Source organism: Perca fluviatilis, chromosome 20 (genome assembly GCF_010015445.1).
Source record: "Perca fluviatilis chromosome 20, GENO_Pfluv_1.0, whole genome shotgun sequence".
Taxonomy (NCBI): domain Eukaryota; kingdom Metazoa; phylum Chordata; class Actinopteri; order Perciformes; family Percidae; genus Perca; species Perca fluviatilis.
The window spans coordinates 8,856,924-8,884,417 of NC_053131.1; the positions used below are offsets into that span (position 1 = coordinate 8,856,924).

The following is a 27,494-nucleotide window of genomic DNA, read 5'->3' on the forward strand; positions in this document are numbered from 1 at the left end:
TGTGTGGAGCAGAGTTTATAATCTGGAGTCGTAGTGTTACTTACAGATCGTGAGGAATCATTTAACACTTTTGAAAAATCCTCTACAGATCCGCTGAATTCCCCTATGCCTTTCTCTCCATTTTCATTGTCAGGCTGTAAAGAGACGTCTGGTTTTGGCTGTAGTTCTGAGAGTTTTGGTAAGTCAGAGTATATGACATTGGAAAAGTTTGGTGCCTGAATAAGTGCATCCTCACCTGTCTCTCTTGCAGCCATCACAGGCTGCTGATGTATGAGCACTGGGGACTCCGGTGCCAAAGACCCCTCTGAACCGTGTAAATCTGCTTTTCCATCACCATCCCTGTGCTGAATAACAGTGTGCTGGTCTACGTCGACTAAAGACAGACCACTGGACCCGTCAGTAATGTCACCTTCCGATTCTGAGGGCTTTACATTTTTTCCAACCGACGAGTCGAAGGATTTCTCAAAGCCGAGGACGTTGCTTTCAAAGTTCTGTGCTTCGGCTTCTTCGGAGGAGGATGCAGAGAATTTGTCCGAATAAGAAGAGAGACAAGAGAGGAAATCCTCTTCTGCTGAGCTGCCGAGACCTGAAGAACCAGGATCTGGGGAGCTGCTGTTGAGCTTTACTGACAAGGAGTGACAGGGGGCGTGATGCACATTAGTGTCGGTTAAATCATTTGTGTTAGTAGCACGGTTAGCGTGATTAGTTTCGGTGCATGCATCCAGTTTTGGTGAGTTAGTGAAAGCATTTAAAGCTATGTTGTCACTCTCAAAGCTTGTGTGCTCTGGGATTGTCTCAAGGAATTGTGCAAATGTGTCAAGATGATAGGTGTTGGTGTTGGTCGCCTGGCGGATGGCTTTAGGTGCTTCAAATGCAAATTCTGTGCAAGGTTGATGATGTAGCGCGTCATTTACATTTGTGTTTTGATCTGTTAAGGGTAGTGATGCTCCTTTATCATTGCAGTGTTCAAGTGGATGGTCACTGGGTGTGTTTTGCTGTGTTTTGCAGTCTGTGGTCAGATCCTCAGGACACTGCAGCCTGCCAGCTGCGAACGCTTCAAAGGACTCGTCCCACTCTGAATCCGGGTCCAGCTCCCCGGCAGACAGAATAGGGTTTAACAACTTCACGCTTAAAGGTTTCTCCTCTTCCATGGGAACTGGAGGGAGAGGTCGTTTCTCATCTTTGGCCATCGCTTCGCTCTTTGCATCCGTGCCAGTGACGGAGTCCTCTGTGGTTGGGTTGTCCTGAGCCAGGTTGGGGTTAGGGTTACTCGCCTGCGGAAAGAGTTGAACTATGGGGGGCCGGGAACTGGAGAGAAAGGGCAGAGGAGGCAGCGAAGGTTTTAGGGGCTGAGCGGTTAGCATGTCGTAATAGAAAGGGTTGTGCTGGAGGAGAGAGAAGAAAGGGTTGCAGGGGGACATGGCAGGTGGCGTGGTCTGTGAGTGGCAGAAGGGGTTAGTGTGATGCAGTGGAGAAAGCACAGAGGCAGGATCTACAGGGGGACCCGGGGGGTGGTGACTGGGTGGGAGGGGTGGTGGGTGGGGGTCAGTGCTGGGCTCTAGTTTAGGTGACACCACCAGGCTGTGAAAGGAAGGGCACACAGTCCTCTTGATTAGTGTGGTTTGTACACACAGCTCAACTACAGGCCTGCAGTAGCCTTTCTGTCTCAAGTCACATCTTAAAAATCATAAATTTTTTACAGACTGGCTTTGACCTTTTATGTCACGGTGATTCGGTCTATAGCAAACATGATAGAAAAGAGTTGCCAGTTTAGAGTTTACACGTCCAGCACACACAGAGCAACATTAGCGTTCATTTACGTTTTTTTCGACCTGATGAGTACTTCCGATATTGGCTCTGTTTTGGTCTCCGCAAACTCCTGAGGAAAAATATCTGGCTCTTTAGCTGCTAAATGCTCCACTATATTGACCAGCTGGTCTTTAACTTTGTCTGTCTGCTGCTGCTGCTGCTGCTGCTGCTGCTGCTGCTGCTAGACACGTCTCTGAACCACAACAGAAAACCAAAACAATGAGCTTAAAGACGCTAAAGCACTCCATAGTCTAAGGGGAACAGCAGAGTCAATAACACACTGTGGGTTCATTACTATTACCGACCCCTTTCACATTACAAGCATTCACTTAATCCATTGTACCCACTGCTAATATCAAATATTGATTAGTGCAGCTTTAAAGCCCCTTCTTCCCCTAAATCTTACTGTCAGAATAATTGGAACAATTCTACAAATAGGGGTTTATTTTGCTATGCAAAAATGTAAAAAAAAGATGAATTGCATCTTAAACTAAAAACAAAACCTGACACCAACCCACATGCAAAACCTCCATCTCTGTGCCTCTTGTGTGTTTTCGTTGGCCCGTGATGTAATATTTTGCAAGGAAAGTTGATGCAGCTGGATGTAATGATTACTTAGTACTACTGGGGCCAACTTGGCACTTTTCCCCAAGGATGTGAAAGCATGTGGGTGTGTAGGCTGTGGAAATGTATAGTTACAGCACCGGCAGAAAGGTATTGAGTGTACTATGGTCCAGAATAGCTGACCTCGCCTCAATCAGCAGGCGCTTTGCAGTCGGATGTTTTGTTTACCCTCCGTGTACAGAAACATTACGATACCGTTGTTGTCGTTTTGGTCTCGGCCGAGTGAATCGATACAGGTAAAAACGAAAAGTAGCCGTTTAAGGGCTCTTATAGATCCGAAATAAGGATTCATTTTTATATAAGACTTCCAATACAAACTGCAGGAGCAATGCACTCAACACACAAGATGAGCAGCACGAGAGAGAGAGTACAGTACAGCAGGTGACACCCTCCAGATAAATTACCCACTAAACAACGTGCTTGTGTTAGAAGTGGAAATAAAATTAAATGGGGTTTTCTTCTTTCCCTTTGCCCTGCCCACACACACAGACACATTACAGATGCATTGACAAAACACACACCTACACACACTTACACACACAAACCTGTAAGAGAACAAATATCACATCATCATATTTTCAAGGAAATCGACATCATCACTGAACCGTGCAGAGCTTAGCTTGACGGAGCTAATTTCACCAGAGCAGCTCCTCTCCTCCATCTGCATTGCAGATACCTGCTGTAACCAGAGACTGAGAGACTGAGACCCGGAGCGAGAGAGGGATGTGTACACAGCTGGAGGCAACTTCCATCAGCCTCATGGGATTTTTTTGAGGCTCTACGTATGTTGGCAAAGTTGTAGTTGTTGTATTGGTTTGCATTATATCAGAACGTTATCGGTAATTTTTTTTGTGGCTTATCAAATACAGACTTCTGTTTTTAATTGGGAGCACGAAAGCGTTGGAACATAAACCAAAGAATAATTATTTTTACGGAGGAGATACAAACTCTCCTGAGCAGTTCTCAACCCTCTTGATTCAATCCATATTCATATTCGAATGATAATCCATCATCGGTTGGATGTTGTAACACATTAACCTGTGTGTGTGTGTGTGTGTGTGTGTGTGTGTGTGTGTGTGTGTGTGTGTGTGTGTGTGTGTGTGTGTGTGTGTGTGTGTGTGTGTGTGTGTGTGTGTGTGTGTGTGAGATCACAGTGTGTATCTCACCTGGGTTTGCTGTGCGAGTCCTTTGATCCAAACCATCCCTTGTGTTTCTCCTCAGTGGCAGCTGGGGCCTGTTCAGACTCATCCTTGGACTGACTCTGCCCTTTCCCCGCAGACTCACTCCTCCCGTGGGAGAACAAGTTCCTCCTCTGCTTTCTCCCCTGGCTTTCCGACTCCGCCATGGAAGAGGAGGAGGAGGCGTATTTAGGCTGAGCGGCCTGTCCCGACTGCTCCTCCTCATCCCCAAGCATGGGGCCGCTTTGCTCCAGGGCCGCCGCGATGGCCGCCTTCTCCTCCTCGCCGGGCTTGTCGAAAGACCAGCGGCGCCCATCTCCGACGGAGCCCTTGGGGAGGTCGGTGGAAGGTCTGAGGTTCTGCAGAGACGTGGAGAGAGGCAAAGACTTCTGCAACAGGCCCAGGCCTAGAGAATCTGCAGGTTTTCCTGAGCCGGGGTCCAGGGGCTGGATGCTGTAAGCATGGCTTCCGTTGACGCACACAATGGGCACTGCGATGCTGATCTCGCCGTCATCGTCCCCAAACTCACATGTGAGAGAGGACGCCTTGGGCGACGTGTTTTCGGTGTGCTCTGCAAAAACGAGGCAAATATAAAGAGATAGAGAGACAAGAAGGGGGTGTGCGAAAAAATATGGATGAAGATAATCAATGACCTTACTAACTTAAATTTGTAGGCAGCTTAATTGGGTGATAAAACTGTGTAATGGCTTAGACTGACAAGATTTTTCACAGCAGGATGGATTAGCATCACTAGCACACATACAGTAGGTGTAAGAATGATCGGTTTCTAGAATAATGAGAGCCGTTGCTCTGTGTTCACAGTGCAACATCTCTCCGATCAGGTGATTTAACCATGCAGATGGCACTCAGGGGAGCACATGCCTCCAGAAAGTCTACACACTTGAAGTTAATTAATTCTTTGCAGGCACATTATCATCTTGTTTCATAACAGCAGGAGCACACATTTCAGTATGTTAGCTGGTTGTAGCATCACTGGGGTGTTAGAGGTGAAGGATATGAAAAATCACAGCATTTTTTCTCTATAAATATGTCTGTAGCATTTATTATTTGAATTATTTCTTGTAAGCTCCTTAGGTACGTTCGTAGGTACGTGGAGATACCGACCCTACGCCGTACCCAAACTTTTCCGGCTACAACTTTTCGACCGGGGTCAGAAAACACAGAGGAGACACTTTGTTTCTCTGACTACGCCTCTAGAGTCGGTACTCTCTCTGAAGCTAATCACCATCACTCTCCCACTCAATCTACCACACACACACACACACACACACACACACACACACACACACACACACACGCACACACACACGCACACACACACACACACACACACACGCACACACACACACACACGCACACACACACACGCTCTGCTATTCTCTTAAAGAGATATGCTAGAACGATGCAGACACCAGCGCATAAGTATAACTTCAGGCCACGTGTGTGTTTTTGAAGTGCCTAAGATCGCTAAAATCTTACTATGATTTTTTTTTTTAAGATTTAAAAACTGAACCACAATATCTCCGTATGACAACCTCACAGTGTTGACAAGATTGAATCTTTTAACACACCCCCTCCCCCCCTCAGTTTCCAGTCTTTATGCCAAGCTAAGCTAACTAGCTGCCTGCTGTAGCTTCACATTTAGTGGACGGATGGGAAAATATTATTGACCTTCCCGTCTAACTCTCAGCAACAAAGTGATTAAGTGTGTATACCTAAATGTCAAACTGTTCCTTGAAGTCTGAAAGTTTCTCCTTGTTTTGCGAAAATTGCTGTGCAAATACGTTTCTGACTCTTTGAGATAATCTGCTAACAGACAGAAAGAAGTGAAAACCCCACCTTCATAAAGATAAGATATTCAAAGAAAAAAGTATGGAGTAATTGTGGCATCTTGTGCAATCACCACTCCTGCAGCACGCCCAGTCATCCACCCATCTCTTTTCTCAACAGCAGCCTTAAAACAAGCAACTTCACAAACAAGAACAAAACCAAAATGACTTATGCAGTTCTCACACTGCGTGAACTGGCATTAATAATTTTGAGGAAGTGGTCTATTACGAAATATTTGACATAAATATAATTATATATTATTATTAATCAAATTAAGCTGAAACTTAACTACCCTGCAAGTTCTGCAATACAAATTTACAGTGGTAGTTAGGGCTGCAACTAACGATTATTTTATTTGCCGAATAATCTGTCAATAATTTTCTCGATTGATCAATTAACTAACTAATTGAATTTGGTCTATAATATATCAGAAAATAATAATGAAAGATCTAATCAAAAAGTCAGCGATTCATTTAATATGGCGCTTTTCCATCACATGGTACCTGCTCGACTCTACTCGCCATTTTTGGTTTTCCATTATGATAAAAAGTACCTGGTACCTGCCAGGTACTTTTTTTTAGTACCACCTCAGTCGAGGTCCCAAGTGAGCTGAGGCGATACCAAAAGGTGACGTGAAAGCGACGGAGAGGGGGGGGGGGGTTGTCCTGAACAAACCCGCCATTTTTAAACAGTTTAGCCAGCTGTGATTTTTTTTTGCTGCTGCCAGCTTCATTTGAAACAAAGTGTGTCTTCTGTGTGTGTGTGTCGCGTTAGGTCACGGCAGTTTACTGTGGCGCCGCTATGAGGACCAGCCACGCTGAGGCGCTACTAAAATCTGCGATGGTAAACGGACGCACAGTGCGTCGAGTCAAGGCGAGTTGAGCAGGTACCATGTAATGGAAAAACGCCAATAGTTGACAACCGAGCTACGCAGCTCCAGTGGCAGTAGTAGTTTAAGGTTGAAACGATTAATCGATGGAAAAATAATCCGCAATTATTTCGATGATGAATAAATGGTTTAAATCAGGGGTCTTCAACGTTTTTTAAGCCAAGGACCCCTTAACTGAAAGAGTGATGGAGCAGGGACCCCTTACGGTATAAAATCAAGTTGCATATTAAATTGGGCCTACAATAACTGGTGAATCGTTAGGATTAACTATCTGTGTATGGCCTTAGTGACTACCATATAGGCCAGTAAGAATTCAAAAATTAACAAGAATTTTGGAGGCCCCCCTGCATTGAAGATCACTGGTTTAAATAATTCCTCTAGCAAAAATAGTGAAATAAAGCCAAACATCTTGTGGTTCCAGGCTCTCAAATGACACTCCCAAATGGCTGCGTTTCTTCATCATACATCATCACCTGAACAATCCCAGAAATGAAACGTGGTCGATACAGACTAGTGGCGATCCAAATAAAGACTTCTCACCTGGGCTGTTATCGACCGTCAGGTTGCTGCTGTTGCTGGGCGAGTTGGAGAGGTCAGAGACCACCACGCTGATGCCGGCCGTGGGGCTGAGGCTCCCGCCCCGGGACGACGACTCGCTGCTCTCCGAGCCCAGCGACGTGCAGGAACGAGTGTCCGATGACTTCCTCAGCTTCCCTCTCAGAAAGTAGGTCCTCATCTTGCTCCGCCGGGCCTCGCCCCCCTCATCGTCCTCGTAGTCCTCTTCCCCGCCTCCATCACTCGGGAGCCGCTGCCGTATCCGGTAAAGGGAGCCGTAACCGCTCGGCAGGACGGCCGAGGACGAGTCCTCCTCGCTGGATCTCCTCTTCCCCTTGATGCGCTCTTTCAGCTTGCCGAAGGTGGAGACGCCCTTGTCCTTCATCACCAGCTCGTACATGCTGGCCGTCAGGTTGTTTCGGGTGAACTGGACGCTGACTTGGATGTCTCCTCGCTCCTTCTCCTTCTTCCCCGTCTTAGAGTTGAGCTTGTACCACCTGCAACAGAGAGCAACCCATTCACATGAGATTAGTAGAAAACACTCACTTAGCTGGGGACACAATGAGCCACGGTCGACAGAATATCTACTCATTGTTGAAGTCATCTATCAAGAAAATTGCAGAGAAGATGTCGCTTCCAGCTTCTCAAAAATGATAGAATTGCTGCTTTTCTCCGTTTAATATCATAATAAATGTAATGTCTCTAAGTTATGAACCGTTGGTCAGATCATACTATTTTAAGCCACCCCCGTGGGCTCTGTGATGGACATTTGTCATACTTTTCAGACATTTTATAGCCTAAGTGATTAATGAATGAATCAAAAACAGTGACAAATTGATCGCTACTGAAAACTGTTGTTAGTTGCAGCCCCGGTATCATTCTTTGGATATTTGGTTGCAAGTGCTTGCCCTGGATAGAGTTGCAGAGTGGGAGGAGATATTTTGGGTGCCCTATGTGCTCTATATTAGCATGAAACTCTTGCGCCTGATTCACTGTACAAAATATTAACAACTGTATTAGAAAAGATCTGCTTCTTTAATCAAAAGTGGAAGGTACAAGCCTGTGTACATACAAACGTAAGAGTTTCAGTGAGCGAATCACAAGCTACATGCGGCGCTAACAGCGGGACAGAAAAGGAGAAAAACTAAAAAGACAATCTTAAATCAATTCAGTTTTTAATTCTGGGTCAATTTTTGGATGAATGCGGCCATGTTTTGTTCCCAAATGCACAGACAAAGCATTTTCAATTCACCACCGCTCTGATGCTCGCCTCTCTGAGTGGCTTCTTCTCCATGGCAACAGCAGCTGAGGCTCATTGGGTATTGTAGTTTTGATTTGATACTTTGCCTGCCATGCCAAATGACAGACAGAATATCATTTCTCAATAACAAAAGTTTAGAATAGAATAACTGAAAAGAAGTTGACCATATAATAACTATCCGGGAGAGCCCTGGGTTTCTATAAGTAACACTGAGATATGATCAAAAGAAAATTTAAAAATGGTTGTACAGCAGCACAAAATGGACTAACACATTAAATTCTTCACTGTAATAATGGTTCAATATCTTTTTTAAAGTGTGAAATAGGATTTACAATGTGATCAAATTTTATATATAAGAACTAATTGTAAGATGTACTGACAAAACACTTCAATGGTTATTAGTTAGTTAGCATTGAGTGTGTTCATGAAATAATGTGAAACACTGTATGTTACGGTCTGTATTGTTGAGACTAATCTGTCCTCAGGGAAGAGTGCATCTGTGTCCTTCTAACAACACAAGGCTGTGTGTGGCCAGACATCCCACAATCCCTTGGGGGAGGCCTCTTGTTTTTGTCATCAGACAGAGAGAGCAAGAACAATGCAGTAAAACAATTTCTCATTTCTAATTTACCAATGAGCGTCCTACATAGACATAGATACACATAGATATAATAATATGACTGAAAAACAGATTGCCCCAACTGTAAACGCCTTTACTGGACAGGCACAGAGGAGCAGTTCTTAGAAACGCTGTGTACCAGTGGGTAGAACAGTGGCAACAACTTCACCACACCGTGACTCATGGGAAAGTCTCATCTGGTATGTTGTGACCGGTTTAAAATACATAATATGACTGAGAAAAAATCCCCCCAGTTAACATGTGTTTCTGACACTTGGTGCTGCCAAAGGGAAGTTATCAGTGCAGGGTGGAAGGCTGAAAACTGAGCCTGAAACCAAAACCTGCTTTTGTTTTAACTTCCTGTGCTTCTGGGCTATTTTCACCTCACACCTCGACCACAGTGTCTTTCTCTATTTTTCATAAACGGCCTCTATGAGACTGAGTGACAGATACTTGCCCAAATTTCACAATATGTTTCTGATAGAGAAGAATTCTACATAGTTCCACGTATAGGTTAATGTGTATATCTGGGCTCCAAATTCAAGGATTAGTTGACTCTATATGAAGTGGCTTTACAGAAACATTATTGTATTAGTGAAAACCAATCTAATAGGCAAACGCAAAAGACCAGCTACAATGTTACATGCTATAATGTGCGATGCAAATGCAGACATCTTTACCGAGCACAAATAGTTGTTGAAAATATAGATTAAATGAAAACATGTAACAACTGTGTCTTTAAAAGGTGCACTATCGTAGGCATCTCTCCTTGATCCGCTAGCTGCCTGCCCCCTGAACACACCGTCTCCCGAGACCGGGCAGACAAAAATGAAATTGCGCTGAAAGGAACTCCTAGTGCACCTTTAACTAAATGAAATGTGATTAGATGTATTTAATGTTGTAATCACTTTAAGTGGTGGTGAAATTCTGAAAAAAAAGAGTGAATTCTGTTTTAATGCATAAATATTAAACAGGATGTCAGAGGAGTTAGAGCAGGTAAAGTAGACTAAATTGTGCTTCATGAACAACTAAAAGTCCCCGGTCTGTTGAGTCAACAAGAAAACCTGAAACGTCATGGTATGAAAGGTATGAAATGCACAACTGAAGAAAAGTCAGAAGAACAGAGGATGAAACCTCAAAGATGAGACATGAAAGAAAACAAGTGAAAGCCAACCCACTGGTGTACCTCACACACTACCTGCACAGCTATCTTAACCACAAGATGACTCCTGTTTTCTGTAAACCTCCAGTATGACTACGCAAAAACTTGGCGAGGCAGAAAATCCACCCAAACGCTGCTAAATATGGCAGCATATGTAGATGGTATGTTATGTATGACGCTGTGAATCAATACGGCTTCATTAGGGATGCCATTATTTGTGCCAATGTTTTTTGACCAATTTCATATCATCATTATCATCACAGCGTTCGGACAATCATGGGAAAATGATTCTTTTGTCTGGTCAGTATTATGTATGATATGGCAAAAGTATTCTAATGAAAAAACTGGTGTTGAAAGTATGAGCTGTACATGAGACCAAACGATGATGTGTCAAACTAAAACTTATTTTGTTAATTTTACAGCTTGCTCAGAATCATTATTTTGAAAAAAGTGAAATCAACGATACCATGACAGGATAATTTCTGTAACATATGATTTCAATGAAACCAAATCGTAATACTGACCAAGCACAACATTAGCTAACATTAGCAAGTAAACACACGTTAAGTTAGGATCAAACTTTTAGCTAAACATTGCATGCTAATGTAACATGCTAAAGTTAGCCATCCATTTAATAAAAAGCCAACAGCCTTACAGTGGTCTAAACCCATTGCCCTAATGTCCAGGTCCTGTTCACTTCTAACATGTAGCTGTATGAATTCATAGGAAAAGAAACAGGAAAGTTTCCTTCTCTAAACATTGGTGTAATTGTAGGCTGCAGGAAAAGAACAAAACACAAGTCCTATAATTCACAGCACAGGCTGTTATGTAATCATCATCATCCTGCCACCGACCTCAAGTTCAGCCCTGAAAACACAATAACACCCCAGATGAATGCCAGTGAAAACAATTAGCACACAAACTCCTTCCAGTACAAAACACTCTGAGAACCACAAATAACAGATAGGTGGAGCCCGGAGCACAGAGGATAGAGGAATGCTGATGCTTTCAGCTTGTAGTTCCACAGGAACACCAAACATTACATCTGGCATAAATAGATAACAATAATCATAGACAATAAAATAAATGGATCACCTGATCCCGTTGCCCTGGACGGAGACCAGTGAAGGATATTAGAAGCACTTTTCCGGTGAGCGCTGAGCATTACTGTGCAGCCTCCAACTGAGAGAGAAGACATAGGCTAGATGTGACGTGAGCAACCTGTCTGAAAGTTGGAAGTCTTCTGGTAGCTGTGCCAAGAGAAATCTCAATCATTCCCAATCTTACAGGAGACGGAGAGCGTAGGTATATGTAAGGAGATAACATGGGCACAGGCTAATTATTGCTAACTAAAATGCTAGTTAACATTAGTAATTATTAGTAAACTAATACAGCTAATGTAAGTCGAAACTGCCTGTGAGCTTCTCCTGTACTATACGGTAATTCCTCTACTGTGCGACAGTAAGTCGCATGGTTATGACACAATCGTTAGCCTATTTTTACAAAAACGTCTGCGACGAAGCCATAACATGAGATACAAGGTAATGGAGCCTTTTATACATTGTCGTGTTTCTTTAGAAATAAACAATGGACAAATAGAGTCTTTAAATGCTTCAGATGTAAAGTTATTCACTGTCAAAGTGACGTCAAAATGAATGGCAGTCAATGGAATGCTAACGGCGGGTGAGTGCTAGGTAGCATCAAAATGGCGCCATAGGAGCTACGCTTTGTGGAGAGAGGCTTAGCCCCTTGACAATAATAAAAGTTGTTTTGACTAATCCACATAGCTCTCACAGACTTTAAAAGATGTAGGAACGAGTGACACTCGTGAAGCAGGTACATATATAAGATGTGATATTTGTATTTGCATAAAAATCATTTTAACAAGGGCTGAATTATTCTAATCCAGACATTTACTTTGGCACATTTGACTAACTCAAATCCTGTTTCCGGATAATCAAGATACATGTGAACAATGTCAATTCCTGAGCTTGTTATTTCTTTCTTTCTTTTTTTTTTTATGTGTGGAGGCATACATAAAGATTGTTGAGCTGTCTTGTGCTCAAGTTTCGGAAATTCAAAAAAGAAGAAAAAAAAAGTAAACCAGTGTTTCTACCTCACATGCCTGTTAGGTGTGGACTCGAGTTTCACATCGATGCTCCAACAATAGTATCAGTCCACCTCCAGAGTCGGCAGCCAACTCCCTGTAGCCGAGGTGGGGCTCAAATTCCAAACACAGGTTTTCTTTTGCAGATCTACACTTACTACTATCGTGATCATGCCATCGACCATGCAGAGATTGTAATCTAGGGGACTATTTTCCTAAATTGACTTAACTAGCCACTACGTTTTTTTTGTTGTTGAGAAGATCATGGAGCAAAAACATGCACATTTGTGATTTATGCACATCTGTGTTCTTCGATTTTGTTATTTAGTTGTATTACACCTAAAAAGCGTCTGCTGACTACAAACATTTCAAAAGCTATTTTCGTAACACTCAACCTGTCTGTTGTTCTTCCAAGACGATGCAAAAAGTTACAGGCCTATTTAGGCACATGCACCTGTACTTGTGGGTCATGAGAAAGCCTGACACCAACAAATGTAAACGCAAGTAACATGGGGCCTAAATACAGAAACTGCACACAGACAAAAACAGCAGCCTACATTTTGAAGCCCACGTTCTCAGGCAGAGAACAGTCTGTTACCGAAGAGGACCCATTTTCCCAAAAGCATCATCCCACACAGACGCCTGTATAGTTCAACAAGGCCACTGTGCTGATGCTGGAAAGCATTTGTGGTTATAAATGTCCACTGAAAAGTGTAGGAACATCCAAATGCCAATACAATTCTCATAACCAAACTATCTGCCTGTTTTGTGGAATTTGTGGGAGTCTACACAGATTTCACTCAGTTTTTTTATAAAAACAGTCCCATTCCAGAGCTGCAGAGCATGACTGCATATCTGCTTCCCCATCTTGCAAAAACAGGAAATCACAACACTCCACCCCATCCCAGCATGACACCATCTCCTCATCTAACCCCCACCTCCCTCATCCACAGAGGAGCAGATAGGAAAAATTCTCTCTAAGCTGCCGTCTTATTCTAGGCTTCGGCTTAAAAAGTCTTCTGTGGAACAAGTAGATCCCTGGAAACCTGCTTCAAGGCAGGACAGGGCTGAAATTACAAGACAAGTGGGCTATCAACCTATTTTACCCAGCATGTCCTCAGTCTCTGCGGGGCTCTATGAGCCTGGGTGGTATCAGAGCCACACACAGAAGGGACTCTAAATAAATAAAAACTGGTGCCAAGGGCGCAGGATCTGTGTCAACTGTGGGATTTAGCAGTGCACATTACTCACCAAACATACTGGTATTTAAGGTTATATATCGCTCTGAGATACTGCTTTTCTTCTGCCAGAGGAGTCACAGGGGTTTGTTGTGGGCCTAGAGGGATTGATGCACTACAGTACAACTTAAGACAACACAAGCAAATGAAAAAGAGCGCTTCACCACTCCGACACATACGTCACATTTAGAAACCAGACTAAACACAACCATGCCAGCAGCTCTGTGAGGTAGCAGTTAGGCAGAGCGCTGCTCTGAGCTAAATGACAACATCATCATCATCGCGATTATCACTTAACACAAAGTACAGCGGAGGTTGATGGGAACGTCACTGGTTTTGCAGGTACCCGATGATGGTACTAGAGCCACAGTCGGGGGGGGGGCAGGGGGATTCCTCCTCTGGATATGTGCTCCGGATGCAGCGACAGTGCCCTTGCAAACAGCTAGCGGAGATAGCGAAGGGGGAGTGACAAAGTGCTGGATGTCAGGCTTTATCCCAGCAATGTATTTCCAGTGAGCCAGACTACATCACAGCAAACACTAAGGGCCCTATTTTAACGATCTAAGCGCACGGCATGAAGCGCCTGGCGCAGGTGCGTTTAGGGCGTGTCCAAATCCACTTTTGCTAGTTTGACGGCAGAAAAAAGGGTCCGTGCGCATTAATTCATAGGTGCGTTTTGGGCGTAACGTGCAATAAACCAATCAGAGGGTCATCTCCCATTCCCTTTAAAAGCCAGGCGCGTTTGGACCTTGGCCCATTGCTATTATGATGGAGGATTTGCACCGTAATATTTTTATTTGTAATCTTTTGCATGTTTGTGTGCTGCTGCGCTTCCCTGTGTGTGTAACAAGCATAGTGTGAGCGCGCTGTGCATAAGCCTAGGAGCATTTTACTAATTCGCTTTTAAAATAACAATGAAATGCTGCACTATTGACTTTAGATCAGGTTTTTGTTGGTCAACTTCCCGCTGCCTCAGGATAGTAATACGTCAAGAATGCACCTGAACACACCTCCCTGTAAGACCAGCACGGCCATGGGCGCACAAATGGGCGCAGGTGCATTTGCTATTTAAACGATGGGAAATTGATAACTGTGTCGGTCTTAAACTAGCAAAGACACTTGCGTTGGGCTTTGCTGTGCCAGGTGCAAGATAGGGCCCTGAGATTTGAATTGAATTGAATTGAATTGAATTGAATTGAGAAACAGCAGCAGGTCCGATTTTTGTCCAAAGAAACCGTGACTCACAAACATTAGATCTTTGATAAACATAAATGTTCTCTTACAGTGTGAAAAAATAGCCAATTCATTCAGATAAAACAGCCATACCGACAGCTGTCATGCTGAGTCAGCAAATACACTCAGGTCCCACTAGAGGCAACAGTCCCGAGCGCACTGCAAAAACTACAACCCACGGTCAGCTGAAGACGCTCAATGACGCCCAAAGAATGGCAGATTATGGGCTTAGTGTGTCAAGCCACTTATGGAGGATGCAAGGTAGGTCAGTGGTGATACTTCATTTGAATTATCAAGTGGAAACTTCCCCATTACATCTCTATCAATTATATAACTCAACAAACCCTCCAGGAGCACTGTGGGCAATGCAGTAATGTGGCCTGGATTCCTGCCTTCATCAGCAGAAGTAGCAGACGGACAGCGAGACCCAGACCACATTCCACATCTGGATGCGATGAGCTCTAGCCTCACCACCAACTTCCCTCCCAATACTTTCACACAACTGAGCATTGTTTCTCCTAAAAACCACACCTCAGGCTCACAGAGATAGAAAACCAAGGAAATGGCTATTTTTAACACAAGTTGTTTTTCTTGAGATTGTAAAATAATGATGTTGTAAAGATAATGAGCAGATGTAAGAGACATTTGTGGTCTTAACATAATGTGATCACGGTATAACTATTTTGTTAACCCAGCAAATATCTCATGATCACAGAAAACCAAACTTCTTATGCCAAGTAAAAAATTTAATTGTGTTCACAAGAAAACACATGAATAAATACCTGCATTTCCTCCTTTAAAAAAATACCTGACTGATCACCTGTGGAAAAAAAAACATTATTAGGGGGGGTGTTGTTTAAGTATTACGCAACAGGAAAATGAGTCAGTGCAAAAGTAGACCATCACAAACAGAAGCTGCGGCTACATCCTGATGATACGGCTGCTGCTGTCTGTTGGCTTACAAAAGCTGCAACAAATAATAAAACTTTTGTTCTGTTGGACTGTGCTGTTATCATACGAGGTCATCTTACGTGCAGTTCAGGGCCAATTTCTGCATTACAAAAGGCAGATTCCAGTTTACTTTGTGTGCAGATGCTTCGGTCTGCAAAGTAGCAAAATTGCCGAGCTAAGTGAGACTCTGGCTGTTTCTTTATGTGGGCAGACTTTACTCCTTTAACTACTGTGTAATGCCTACAGGAGATTTATGTACAACCAGTGCTTAAAAAATTATAAGCTTTAAAGTGAGATCCGCCTAAAAAGGCTTTAAAAACTAGTAAGCATATTGGAGGACTTGCTTGCAACCAAGATGACATTTTATAAACACATTTAATAAAATATCTTTTTACTACGACACACTGCTTCAGGGTTAATTGGTCTATTTAACAATAACATCCCATAGTTAAAAACAGCAAATATGTTCAAATTTCAAATTTTTTAGTTATTTATAGTTATGTATTCAATAAAAATAATGAAACCTTCTCATTTATTTTGACATTAAATGAAGATGAAGCAACAAAACAACAACATTTTATACCATGACACTTGGGTTTTGAGATTCATTATTTTAAGTAAACATTAAAAATTAAGAGATAAAGGGGTTACGGAGGTTTCAACTAATAAATAAATGGATGCGCCATCTCCATTAATAAACACAAATAATGTTAAGTGCATTTTGAATCAATTAAGGAGAAATTAATTGTTTTTTATGCAGAGTTTATAGCGAAATATAATGTATATCTGGTCGGCTAAAACTCACAAGATTTACACCATTGCTAAATCCTGAAGAAGCTAGTGGTGGCTAGGATCGCTGAGCATTGGCTGCTTTGTTTACATTAGCCTGCCAGCTACTTATCTAGCTACAGAAAGAGTGCTCTGACCTGACCTAATTGAGTAGCGTCAGGAACTAAAGACAAGACAATTTAGGCTGCTGTGTCACAGTGACTCAGATTTAGAAACAACTCTGTCTCTTCTGGCTCAGACTGATAAAATGGCCGTTACTTAAACCACAATAGTCATTTTCATGCGTCTTGTCTTTGCCTTACTGTGCCTCCATGAGGATGTCAGACAGGCTGATGGGAGATTTGTGATGCAACGACACAGCCTAAATGACTCAGGAATATAGGTTAGTAGCAATTTGACTAAAAGGTAGGCTGCTATATATCCTGCTACCTATAGAATGTGTTTAATTTAAGTTAATCTGATAAATCACCTTGTTTTCAACAATCTGAGGTACATTTATATTATCTAGGATTGCCCGGTCATGCTGTTATGTAACTTCTAATGTCCATTAGACCATATTCTCTCTCGGCAGTAGCTACTGAAAGTCTGTCTGCTCTTAACAGGGGATTTCTCTGGATGTACATCACACACCCACCCACCCACACCCACACCCACACCCACACCCACAGTTTCGGAGGTACAGATGGTGGTTCAGTTCTCAGGCCTGCCTCAGTAACATTCACTTGTCTGAAACAACATCAGAGCTTTGTTTCCTTCAGATAAACAACATGACAGGGGATGTGAAACTGAGACAGCAATGGCATAAAAAAAAGAGTGGCTGTAAAATACTCAAATGTAACATCTAAATCATAATATCAGCGCTGGAAGAACCAACACCGTGAAGAATCCCTGATCTGCAGAAAAAAAGAGCTAAAACTTTAAAATCACTCTCTTGGGAAGAAACTTGATTATTAAGGAAAAAGGTGTCCGACCAGTTCAATATTCAGCAAAAGCAATACAAATTTTTTTTTTTTTTTTTTTATAACGTGGGTTGTTTTTTAGTTTTTGTCCACAGTGCGTTGATCTGGCAGTGTTTCTGTAGCTTCCTACTGACAGACCCTGCAGGGGAATTCACCCAACGCCCACCTTTCCGGGAATCTGCTCTCCACCAATAGCTCAACATGCAAATACATCACGGCCACTGCATCCTCCCCTGCCACCTATTAGAAGGCAGCTGCTCTGCCTTCATTTACTGGGAGATTGCTGAATAAAGATTAGACATGTTGGGACATGTTTACAGTAAAGCATTCATGTGGTTGTTTTGCTGCTCTCATTGCTAATTTGAGTAGCTAAACTGTGTCCTAATATTTGCTTATAACACTGGTCATTTAGAGTGTTTCTGTCTTGTAATAAAGAGGTAGAGTAAGAGAATCCTGAATACTGATTTGGTGTTTGATGTAGGGCTGCAACTAATGATTATTTTCATCAGTGATTAAGCATTAAAGTTTATAAAATGTCAGAAAATAAGCCAGAGTCCTTGTTTTGCAAGTCACAAGTAATACAACTTTGTGTTTTGAGTCCTTAACCACTCCTTATGCAGCCTTCGCCAAATTTAAGTCAATTTTAAAGTTATGAACAGTTAGTATAGTCAATTCACAGCCAGCAACTATTTTGCCCACTGAAATGACAACGTTGCTAGAGGATTTTATTAGCTGTAGCTAGCTGGCTACTTAAGCTAATGTTAGCGCCGTGATTTGGTTGAAAACACTCTATCCAGCTGCCTTTTTTTTATGCCAAACTGACTTATTTTGAAAGGAGAATCTTGCAAAAGGTTAGCTAAGTGTTACATTTGCACTTCATGGCTACAAACATAATATCGTGCTAAAAGACTTGAGGCTAAAGCTAAGAGGTCTCAGGCAAAAAGTCAGCATCCTCACCAGTCGATGATCATGTAGAAGACATGGAAATACCGTATGGACACAGCCTTGTTCTTGCTCTGCAATGTAGAGCTTATAAGTCCTAATATTAAAAGTACAAAGATAAAGATAAGGAAAACCTTCTCACTGGTATTTTGTTCTAACATAACCTTTTTTTGCTGCTTAGCTTACATAGGAAAGGACAGAGCTGCTAACGCTAGCCTAAACTCTGATAGCATCCAGGAGCAGCTTCCACACAGTGAGGAAATACTACACAGCGGATATGGCATTTACTTTTCTAAAATTACTTTTAACCCCACAAATGACGTGCTCCTTTAAATTAGTACTTGATTACTACTGTAGGCTAATAAGCTGTGCATGATAACATTTGCAGCTTATGTTTGAGCAGAAAAACACAGTTTAACTCCTTCCTTACAGTTTTGCTCTCTTTGTTTTTGGTTATAGAAAGGCTAAAGCAGAGGTGCCCAAATATATCTGGATCAAAGGCCACAGGCCAAAAATAAATGATGTTGAAAAATACTATAAATCTTGTAAATCTTACGTACGTAATTTAATAGGGAAGTTTACCACCACTGCGCTTTATATTGCCGTAAAACTCAGATTAAGTACCTTTTAGCTGCACTAAATGTACGTTCCGTAGTCATTACGGTTAGGATTTTACAGCACTTTCCAATTGAGAGGAGCATAAGCAAGAGCATGTCAAATGCCATGGTGGGCCAAAACAAAGGGATCAAGGGCCAAACTTTGCCCGCGGGCCCCAAATTGAGCGGCCTTGGGCTAAAGTCACCAGATTCATGACTCAACTGTGGCATTAGCTCACTAGTTCAATCATTACTTTGTCTTCATCCTCTCACCTGCAGAATTCACTAATCTTTTCCAACATAAGCACATCTAACTTTAAACCTCATCCTTCATTTTCACTGACTGTGACTGGAACATGCTGATTCAGAGGTACACTGTATGGAAACTGATGAATCCTGGAGAGAATAAAACAAGTCAGAGGTTCAGAAGAAAAGAGCCACTTCGACCTGACATATCTCCATTTGCTGAAATATACCACCCAGAGCACTACATCACTGTGATTAGAAACTGTAAATGTATTCCCCATGCAAATAAAGCTAACCTTAAACAAAATAAGTCTTGAAGAACCTATTATTACTCTATCATAAGAGCCCAAAGATAACATAAATCACATAGCTTTACTTTTAATGGTGTTACTGGGAACAGCCCAAAACTATAAATCATCCTTTAGTGAAAATATACAGTTTTATAACACTGCAAAACAGTGCAGTCATATGCTCTTTTAGTTGGTCTCCATCAGGTTTTTTTAAGATGCCAAAAGATAAAGCCAATCCTCCTTGTATACTTGTGAAAAATGTTCTGATCTCAAAGAATTTTTAGCTATGAAAAAGCAAAATAACTAGCCTGACAAGCCAGACCCACATCCAGATGTTGGGTCTGGGAGCTCACAATTGTCAGAGCTCAATCCGAGGGGCGGGATAAACGGTTGTCTTTCAAATTCCCCCCGCACGTAATAGGATAGCACTACAAGCAACCAGAGCAACGAAGAAGGTAGCGGAGCTAGTTGATAGATTAAACTTTTGCCGTATCCGGTCGGCAAAACTCCGAACACATCTTCCTTTTTTTAAGAATGACTTCAGTGCCGGTCTTTGTTCTTTTCTCAAAGAAAAGCTGAACTCCAAGTCTTCCAGAGTCGCAGGCAAAGCCAATTCGAAAGACCGCAGTTCGCCAGCAGCAGCAGCCAAAAGCCCGCCCACCGACTCTATACACAATGCGATTGGCCCGGCCAGAGTTTGGTTTTTCCAGCTCGCAAGCCAACGGAGAGTTGCTAGACCCCCTGGCTGCAAATTACGTTTGCTGCTGCTAGGGTGCGATTTCTAGGCTACAAAATAACTGCTGTGTAACCACTATGGCTGGGATTCGAACCTCAATAATTAACTCAATTGTGTCTGTAGCTAGTGCTGTACAATGAATCAAATGTTGATTATAATTTCGATTTCAACTCCTAACGATCACAAAAACGATGTAATCGAGAAAAACGATTCTTTTTGCACATGACGTTTCGCAAGTAAACTTACTGTTGAATTCAGAAAATTCAACAGTAAAACTATTAAGGGAAATTTCACAGTTCAAGGTCTTTTCACTGTTGATTTGTTTAACTGTTTCACTGTCCTTTAAGTTCAATAAATGCAACATCTTTCCAAAAGTCAATGAGTAATTGTGTTAAATAATGGTGATATTGACCAAAATAGTCATTTTTTCCATAATCAAGCAGCCCTATCTGTAGCTAGGGCTGGTCAATACAGCTGATATCAATATTATGATATTTTGAACTATGTTCCACTGTCTATAGTAAAATAACAATCTAAATACTGATGCGTTTGAGAAGTTTGAAAGAAGAAATAGCACATTCTCTTACAAAATATAAAGTAACATTCAGAAGCAAGAGTTTAAAATGCATTATGAGTAGGTTTGATATTGGTATCTAAACTGAGGCATCATATTAGCGCTGCTATCCAAACAATATCCATGCAGTCAAAGTCATCACTGACTAAGATGGCAAAGCCTTAACATGTTCAGCTTACAGACAGCAGTGTAATAACAACTCTTTAATAAAACCAAAATGTTGAACTTAAAGCGGAACTACAACAATTTTACACATTGACGTTTATTTACAGGTCTTGGGGAGTAGCCAACTACTGCATATGTTTAAAAAGTGTGTGACTCCAGAGGAAGCTGCACAAAGTCTGATACATTGCCGTATCAGCTGTATACATTGCTGATTGTAATGTCACTTGAGTCAGCATCGGTTGGGAGTGAAGACTACAAGTTTGAAAATGAAAAAACAAAAAGTGTGTTAGAAAGAGGGGAGACCTCTGTGGCTCGCTCCTTATCTCTGCTTGAGGCTACATTAGCAGCTACTAGCATAACACATCTGGATCTCCCAAAAACTGTCGCAGTTGAATTGCATTGTGGGTAATGTAGCCGCCAGGTATTGATAAGTAAGAAAAATGTGTGGACTAAAAACAAAAATAGTCCCACAATGTTATTAGGGCTATCTGAATAATGGTTACAATACAAGGGCCATGCATACGCCATTTGTTTACAGCTCAAAAACACGACCTAGTGCACTTTTAGACCGTTTTCAGTTCAACAATCTTCCTCGAGCCAGGTTTCAAAGCCTATTCACAAATTAAATTAGAGTTGATTCTGACATTTGAGTCTGCAGGAGCTTTTGTCTTTAACGTCTTATACTGTAGCATGATGTAGCACAAAGACAACCGTTTCCCCTGAAATGTGGCTCACGTTTTGGTGGATGTTCTCCGTCAAACCCAAGATGTTTTAAAGTGGGTTTCTTTTAAGCTGTTGGCATACATGAGCAGTTGACAGTGTTGACTGCTGGAAGCGTTGCTATTGACCAGCCCAGATTCACTGAATACCACATGGAGACACTGAATGTACCAAGACACCAAACTGCTGACACTTCAACATCACAGGCTGACTCTAACCTTCAAGTGACCAGCTCCATCGGGAGGAGAGTACTCCCCTTTCCTCTCCTCTCATATTCACAGGTCTATCTGAGTGGGGGAAAAAAAAAAAAGCCAAGTAGGCTGGTAGTCAACTTCCATAAAGGACACAGAAAATAAAGAGGATGAGAGGAACGTTTGTGTTAATCATCAAGCCAAAATATTCAATCTGTGCTTAGTGAACAGGGTGACAGAATGGTGGGGGATGTCCTGGATCATGTACCAATTCTGATACATACTGGACTGCTGGACCGTAAATACTCTGGTATTTGCTAGGTCAAATTGAATGATTAGTGGTGCAATTTAGCTCTTCAGCATGAATCGCATACCAAATATTAGGGCCCGGTTATGGCCATGACATGTTTGAAAAGAGGGTGACCACACACTAAGGTCCAATGGTTTCATGTATCACCAACATTTTGACCACAGTTTTTAAGTCAGGTTTAAAAAAATATGACGATACTTGTGTTAAACTTACATTGAAAAAGACCAACTGCAACACTGAACATTTTTCAAATCGTTATGCCGTAATTTCACTCTGTCTTGGAGAATGTAAACAAAGTGCCATCACGTCTCATTATGGTTTGATGGCCGGAAATGTTTCAGCTATCCAAAACATCAGCCGTGAATGTTTGCGGTCAGTCTCTCTAAATCAAACTCTGTTTTGTATACCTCTAACTTGTCCAAACAAAATGTTGGAATTAAGGTTGTTTTTCTTGCTCATTTTTATGCTGATACTATCAAACCTACATCTGAAATGCAACAAGCTCATGCTTGTTCTCTGAGAGGTGTTGAAAGGGATTATGGGGAGTGTAGGACATCCCAGACTGAACTATATAACATTAAGGTTAAAGAAGAGTTGGTGCAGTAAAACATTGATGTACTTCACTACTTATTAACCAAAATCACAAATACCAGTTACCTGAGGGTGGAAACTTCCTTTAAGATTTGGCAAATGTTTAAGCTTGCTAGAATGTATGCAACATCTAACTTTGCATCACATCTTTACATCCCGAGCTCCAGTGGGTGGGCTTTTGTAAAACAACATGTTATGCTAAAAATACCTTGGAGCTCTGGGATCATGAATCTGTTAGATAATCCCTGGATTTGGGACAGGCATTAATCCCCCACTGGTCTACGCCATGCCTTTGCCTTAGCTATTGGGAAACAACATTTTAAGAACCCACAACAAAGAAAACACCTAATGTGGACAGCCCGGAGGAGGTGAAAGAGAAGTTTCTAGAAGGTCTGGTTTTGATGGGGAAGCCTTCCGCCTCAGTGAGGTGAATAGTGGTCAGATGTGCTCAGAGTTCGTTTGGTGTCTCTGTGGGAGGAGGGAGGGTGTGTCTGCAGGGCCCTGATGCAGCACCACAGACTTGACAGCTGTGTTTATATCTGAAACAAACTGTGAAGCAACTAAAACGGGACAAAAGCAGACTGGAAACACCCTGATGAGTTCAATGAACATGGGAAAACAGATGAAGTAATGCCAGATGAAGCATGCGTGCTGCTTTCGGTCACCCTCATCTGCATGCTGACACCACACACACACAACTATGACATGTATAGACAGCTGAACTTACTCGTTTTTGACGTATCTAGTCTCATGAAAGACCTTATCCAGCTGGATCACCGCCTGCCCGAGGAACACGTCCATCCCAATGAGCGCCCGGTGCATTACGATGAGGACCAGCTCGTTGCTCCCGGCCGGATAGCTGCTCCGCCCGCCGTTCTCCAGCACGCCGGGGTGCAGCTCGAAGGAGCACTCCTCCCTCCACTCCGGCTCGGTGGTCTTCTCCAGCACGCAGGTCGAGTATTTCTCCTTCCCCAGCTGGATGATAGTGTACACGTCGCTGGTGCCGTGCTTGCCCTTGCCCCGTAAGCCCCTGCCTCTCAGCACCGTCACCTGGACGTGTGTCGGTAACCATTTCTGGTCCTCCTCTACGGTTAGCGAGGACATGTCCCCCTCCAGACAAGCAGACCGACCGACCGACCGACCTGCCGCGCACAACCGCGACGAGGCAACCGGGGAGAGGTGCTGGTGGTGTCCGCCGCTTCCTCCCTGCTCTGGCTGTGCACAGTCACATCAGCTCCGGGGTCGGCGGGCGGTGCCGCATTATGGCTGTCTGTCGTCTCTGCAAAGTTGCCGGGTTGTTTTGTGCCCTGGCTGGCTGCTCCCCGAGTATCGCAGCAGTGTGTTCTGCGGCTGCAGCAGCGTCCGTCCCCCGCACGGCGTGTCCCTGCCTCTCTCCTGCTGCCGTGCCGTACGGGCCTCTCTGCGGGCAGCGACGTCACGCCTCTATCCTCCCTTCTTCTGCAGGACGAGGAAGTTCAACTCTGACAACACAACACATGGGCTGCATGTACAAAGGCTACACGAGCCTGCCCTGTGCTGGTATGTAAGGTGTGATATTTCAGCCAAATCATGTCCACTCCTCTAAAAGAATGTCAAACTCGCCTCTTTTTTTTGGCTGTGATGACTGTCTACACCGCATAGGCTACACCCTGATGGAGGCCTCTTTTGAGAACTCAACTTTTGAATATAAGCAAAATGAGGTTACTTGAAGTCATTTTTAAGCAACATAATAGGCGTAGGCCTACATATGTCCCACATATTTACACTTCAATTGTTATTTCACATCTGCAGGGCCGGCCCTAGACTTTTGGGGGCCCTAAGCAGGATTTGGTTTGGGGACTCTCCACATTGTAACATGTTGCCACTGCACTTGGGACTAAACCAACTTGTGTATTGTAAATATTAGTTTAAGCACTCATAATTTACAAATACGCATTTAAAGACTAATGTGAGACCTATTAGCAGCAATATCTTTAAATAGACCAGCTCTGTTATGAGCTCTATTGTGGGACATTTCAAGCGCTCTTGGGGGCCCTCTGGTAGCCACGGGGCCCTAAGCAGACGCTTAGTTCGCTTATGGGTCGGGCCGGCTCTGCACATCTGAATAAGAGCTGTAAGTAGGCCTAGTTGTAGCCTACTTCCATTATTGATTACTAAAAAATCAGAAAACTTAGAAAAATGCCCATTACAACAGCCCATTGTGAATTCAGGTGTCTTGTTTCATCCAACCAACAGTCTAAATCCCAAATATATTACATTTACGATGCTAAAAATTTGATGTAGACCTCTTCCTGTGCGTGGGCTTGCACGGAAGGAGAAACTAGAAAAGGAACGATCTCTGTCTCGACCTGTGATTGACCAAAGTCTTCCATGATGGCTAAATATTCTGACCCTGAATAAGGAGCCAAAATGAGGTGCAGAAGTCTAGTTTTATCTCAGACCGCTTACATTACACATTACAGTATGCTGAAAGATTATTATGGATGTTTTGCCCAACAACGGCAAAAATATTCTGCCTACCACAGCTTTAAGATGCTGGAAGCAAAAAACATTTGGCCTTTTTTGTTTAAAAGTGACTTCAATGATTAAGCAATAATGCAGATTGAGTCTCTGTCTGTCAACAAGACTATATAAGGAGGAAATGGCTTGAAAACTGTCAGTTTTGTTTTACAAACCATTCCCAACTTAGGGTCCACTTGATAGCTTTTCCGTGAGCTTTCAACCACATGATCTATTAGTATCAGTGGATGGTGTTTGCTCAGCTGTCATGGAAATGGATCGGTTGACATGCATGCCTGGTAACTGCACTTTTAGGACTTATTTTCTATGCGGGCTTAGAGTTAGGCATGCATGTTCATTCTTGACAAAACAACCTTAACTCAAGGTCCACTTACTAGCTTTTAACTGTATGGTCTTCTTCCGCAGTTTCACTGCCTCTTCATCTGGATATTTTAGTAAGACCATTACAACCTTTTATGATCCTGATCCATCAACTTTAGAGGTTAAATTGCCCTTTTTAAAGCCATCACACAGTTTCACCTGGAATCGGTGCAGTCCTTGTTAGAGTGAACTAACATTTAAGTACTACTTAAACTGGTGTATATGTGGAGATTGAATCTGCCAAATGAATACTATAAATGCAAAAATGTAAACCAGATAGCAGAATGTGGAGTTACAAGTCTGCATTAGCTGTTATAAGGAGCAGTCAGTTGTTTTCTTGCCTTGCTTTCACACTTTTATGTGACATTTTTAACCATGCATCACTCATCATGGATGGCAAGTTCGGTCTGTCGGTCCACCATTTTAGTCCAGACTGAAATATTTCACTACTACTATTTGATGGATTGTTATAATATTTTGTGCAGACATTCATGGTTCCCAGAGGATGAATCCTAATGACTCTAGTGATCCCCTGATATTTCCTCGCGCCACCGCAAGTTTCATATTTGTGGCTTTGAATGAAATGTCTTGCCAACTATTGGATGAATTGACATAAAATCTGGTACAGGCATTCATGTTTCCCTCAGGATGAACTGTAATAACTTTGGTCAACCTTGAACTTTTCCTCTAGTGCCACCATTAGTTCGACATATTATTTTTGTCAAATACTTTGGTTTATGATCCACACTATCCAACTATCACAACTAATGAAACTCCCATCAGCCTCAGTAATAGTGCTAATAGTGCTAGTTACCAAATGTTAGCATGCTAACAGTGTAAACTAAAATGGTGAACATTATACCTGCTAAACATTGTCATTGTGGGCATGCTAGCATGCTAATATTAGCATTTAGTTCAAACCACCGCTGTGATGACCCTCCCACTCTGTGAATGGCTCTTGACATTTTCTCTGTGAGCTGCTTAGGAGGCAGTCCGAGTGTCAGAGGTGTGGCAGGAGGATGAGCCACACCTGAGTCCTCTCGTCCTGATTGCCCTTCTCTTCCTACTTAAAGATTTAGTCATCCGTTGCATTCAAGCCATTTCCAAAAAGTTGATACAAAGCTACAGTAATTAAGACTATCAGCTCCACAATCTCTCTCTCTATTTCTCAGTATGGCTATGTTCAGAAACTGGTGTCGTTTTTGAGGGAAGAAAATTACCTTAAGAGTCCATCATGTTTTTTTAATCCTCCGTGTCCTCCTTGGCTACTAGCAACTTGTGGAGGAGGAGTGTGTGTGTGTGGGGGGGGGGGGGTTTGTTGTCATTAGAATTCCTCATGGGGGACACAGAAACTACGAACTTTAAGGGCTTGATTTGCAGTACGATCTCTATGTCCACACACTCACCTTCACGCATGCACTCACTACACTACTGATACTACTGAAATACATGTTTTATTTTTACTAAAACACTATTTTATAGTAATATTTAATTTGGCATAAATACATTGGTTTTAATTTAATCCTTAAAGTGATGGTTCGGAGTAATTTCACCCTAAGGTCCTTTGTAATATGACCTGGAAGTAAAAACATTTCAGAGAAAGTTATGTAGGCTGAATAGCTTAGCGCAGGGGCTAACGGACCCACGTTTGTATCTTGTAAATGACCCCACTAATAATGCCCGAAATGATATCAAACTTCTACACTAGTACAAATAGTTTATTTACTCATAAAACGATGGATTGGAAAGTTTGTAAGTACACCAGAAGTTTATGTAAATAACACTTGCCTGTTGGCTTCTCGTCTATGCTGCTGCTGCTGCAGCTGCTGCTGCTGCTACCTAAGGGGCAGTAAGAGTGCTTAGGGCCGTCTACAAATTACAACACCGAAAAGAGATGCAACAAAAATATTTATTAATTTAACTTTTTTTTTTAAGTAAGTGCTGTAGCAGGAGACAAGTTATAATTGAGGTAAGTTTGGAGACATACCTTATTTAATCATTAAATTAATAAATATTTTTGTTGCATCT

The 27,494-nt window shown here is 42.4% G+C and overlaps 1 protein-coding gene across 1 annotated transcript in view; it reads right to left on the minus strand.

Moving 5' to 3' along the window:
• The window catches only part of rab11fip5a (RAB11 family interacting protein 5a (class I)), a 33,682-nt gene extending 9,680 nt beyond the window's left edge, over positions 1–24,002 (minus strand). The window contains 4 exon segments of the mRNA XM_039785780.1: positions 1–1,581; positions 3,600–4,182; positions 6,892–7,403; positions 23,314–24,002. The exon segment at positions 1–1,581 is cut by the window's left edge and continues 937 nt beyond it. Of these exon segments, the coding sequence (XP_039641714.1) occupies positions 1–1,581; positions 3,600–4,182; positions 6,892–7,403; positions 23,314–23,690 (3,053 nt within the window). The 5' untranslated portion in view covers positions 23,691–24,002.
• Positions 24,003–27,494: the final 3,492 nt, after the last annotated feature.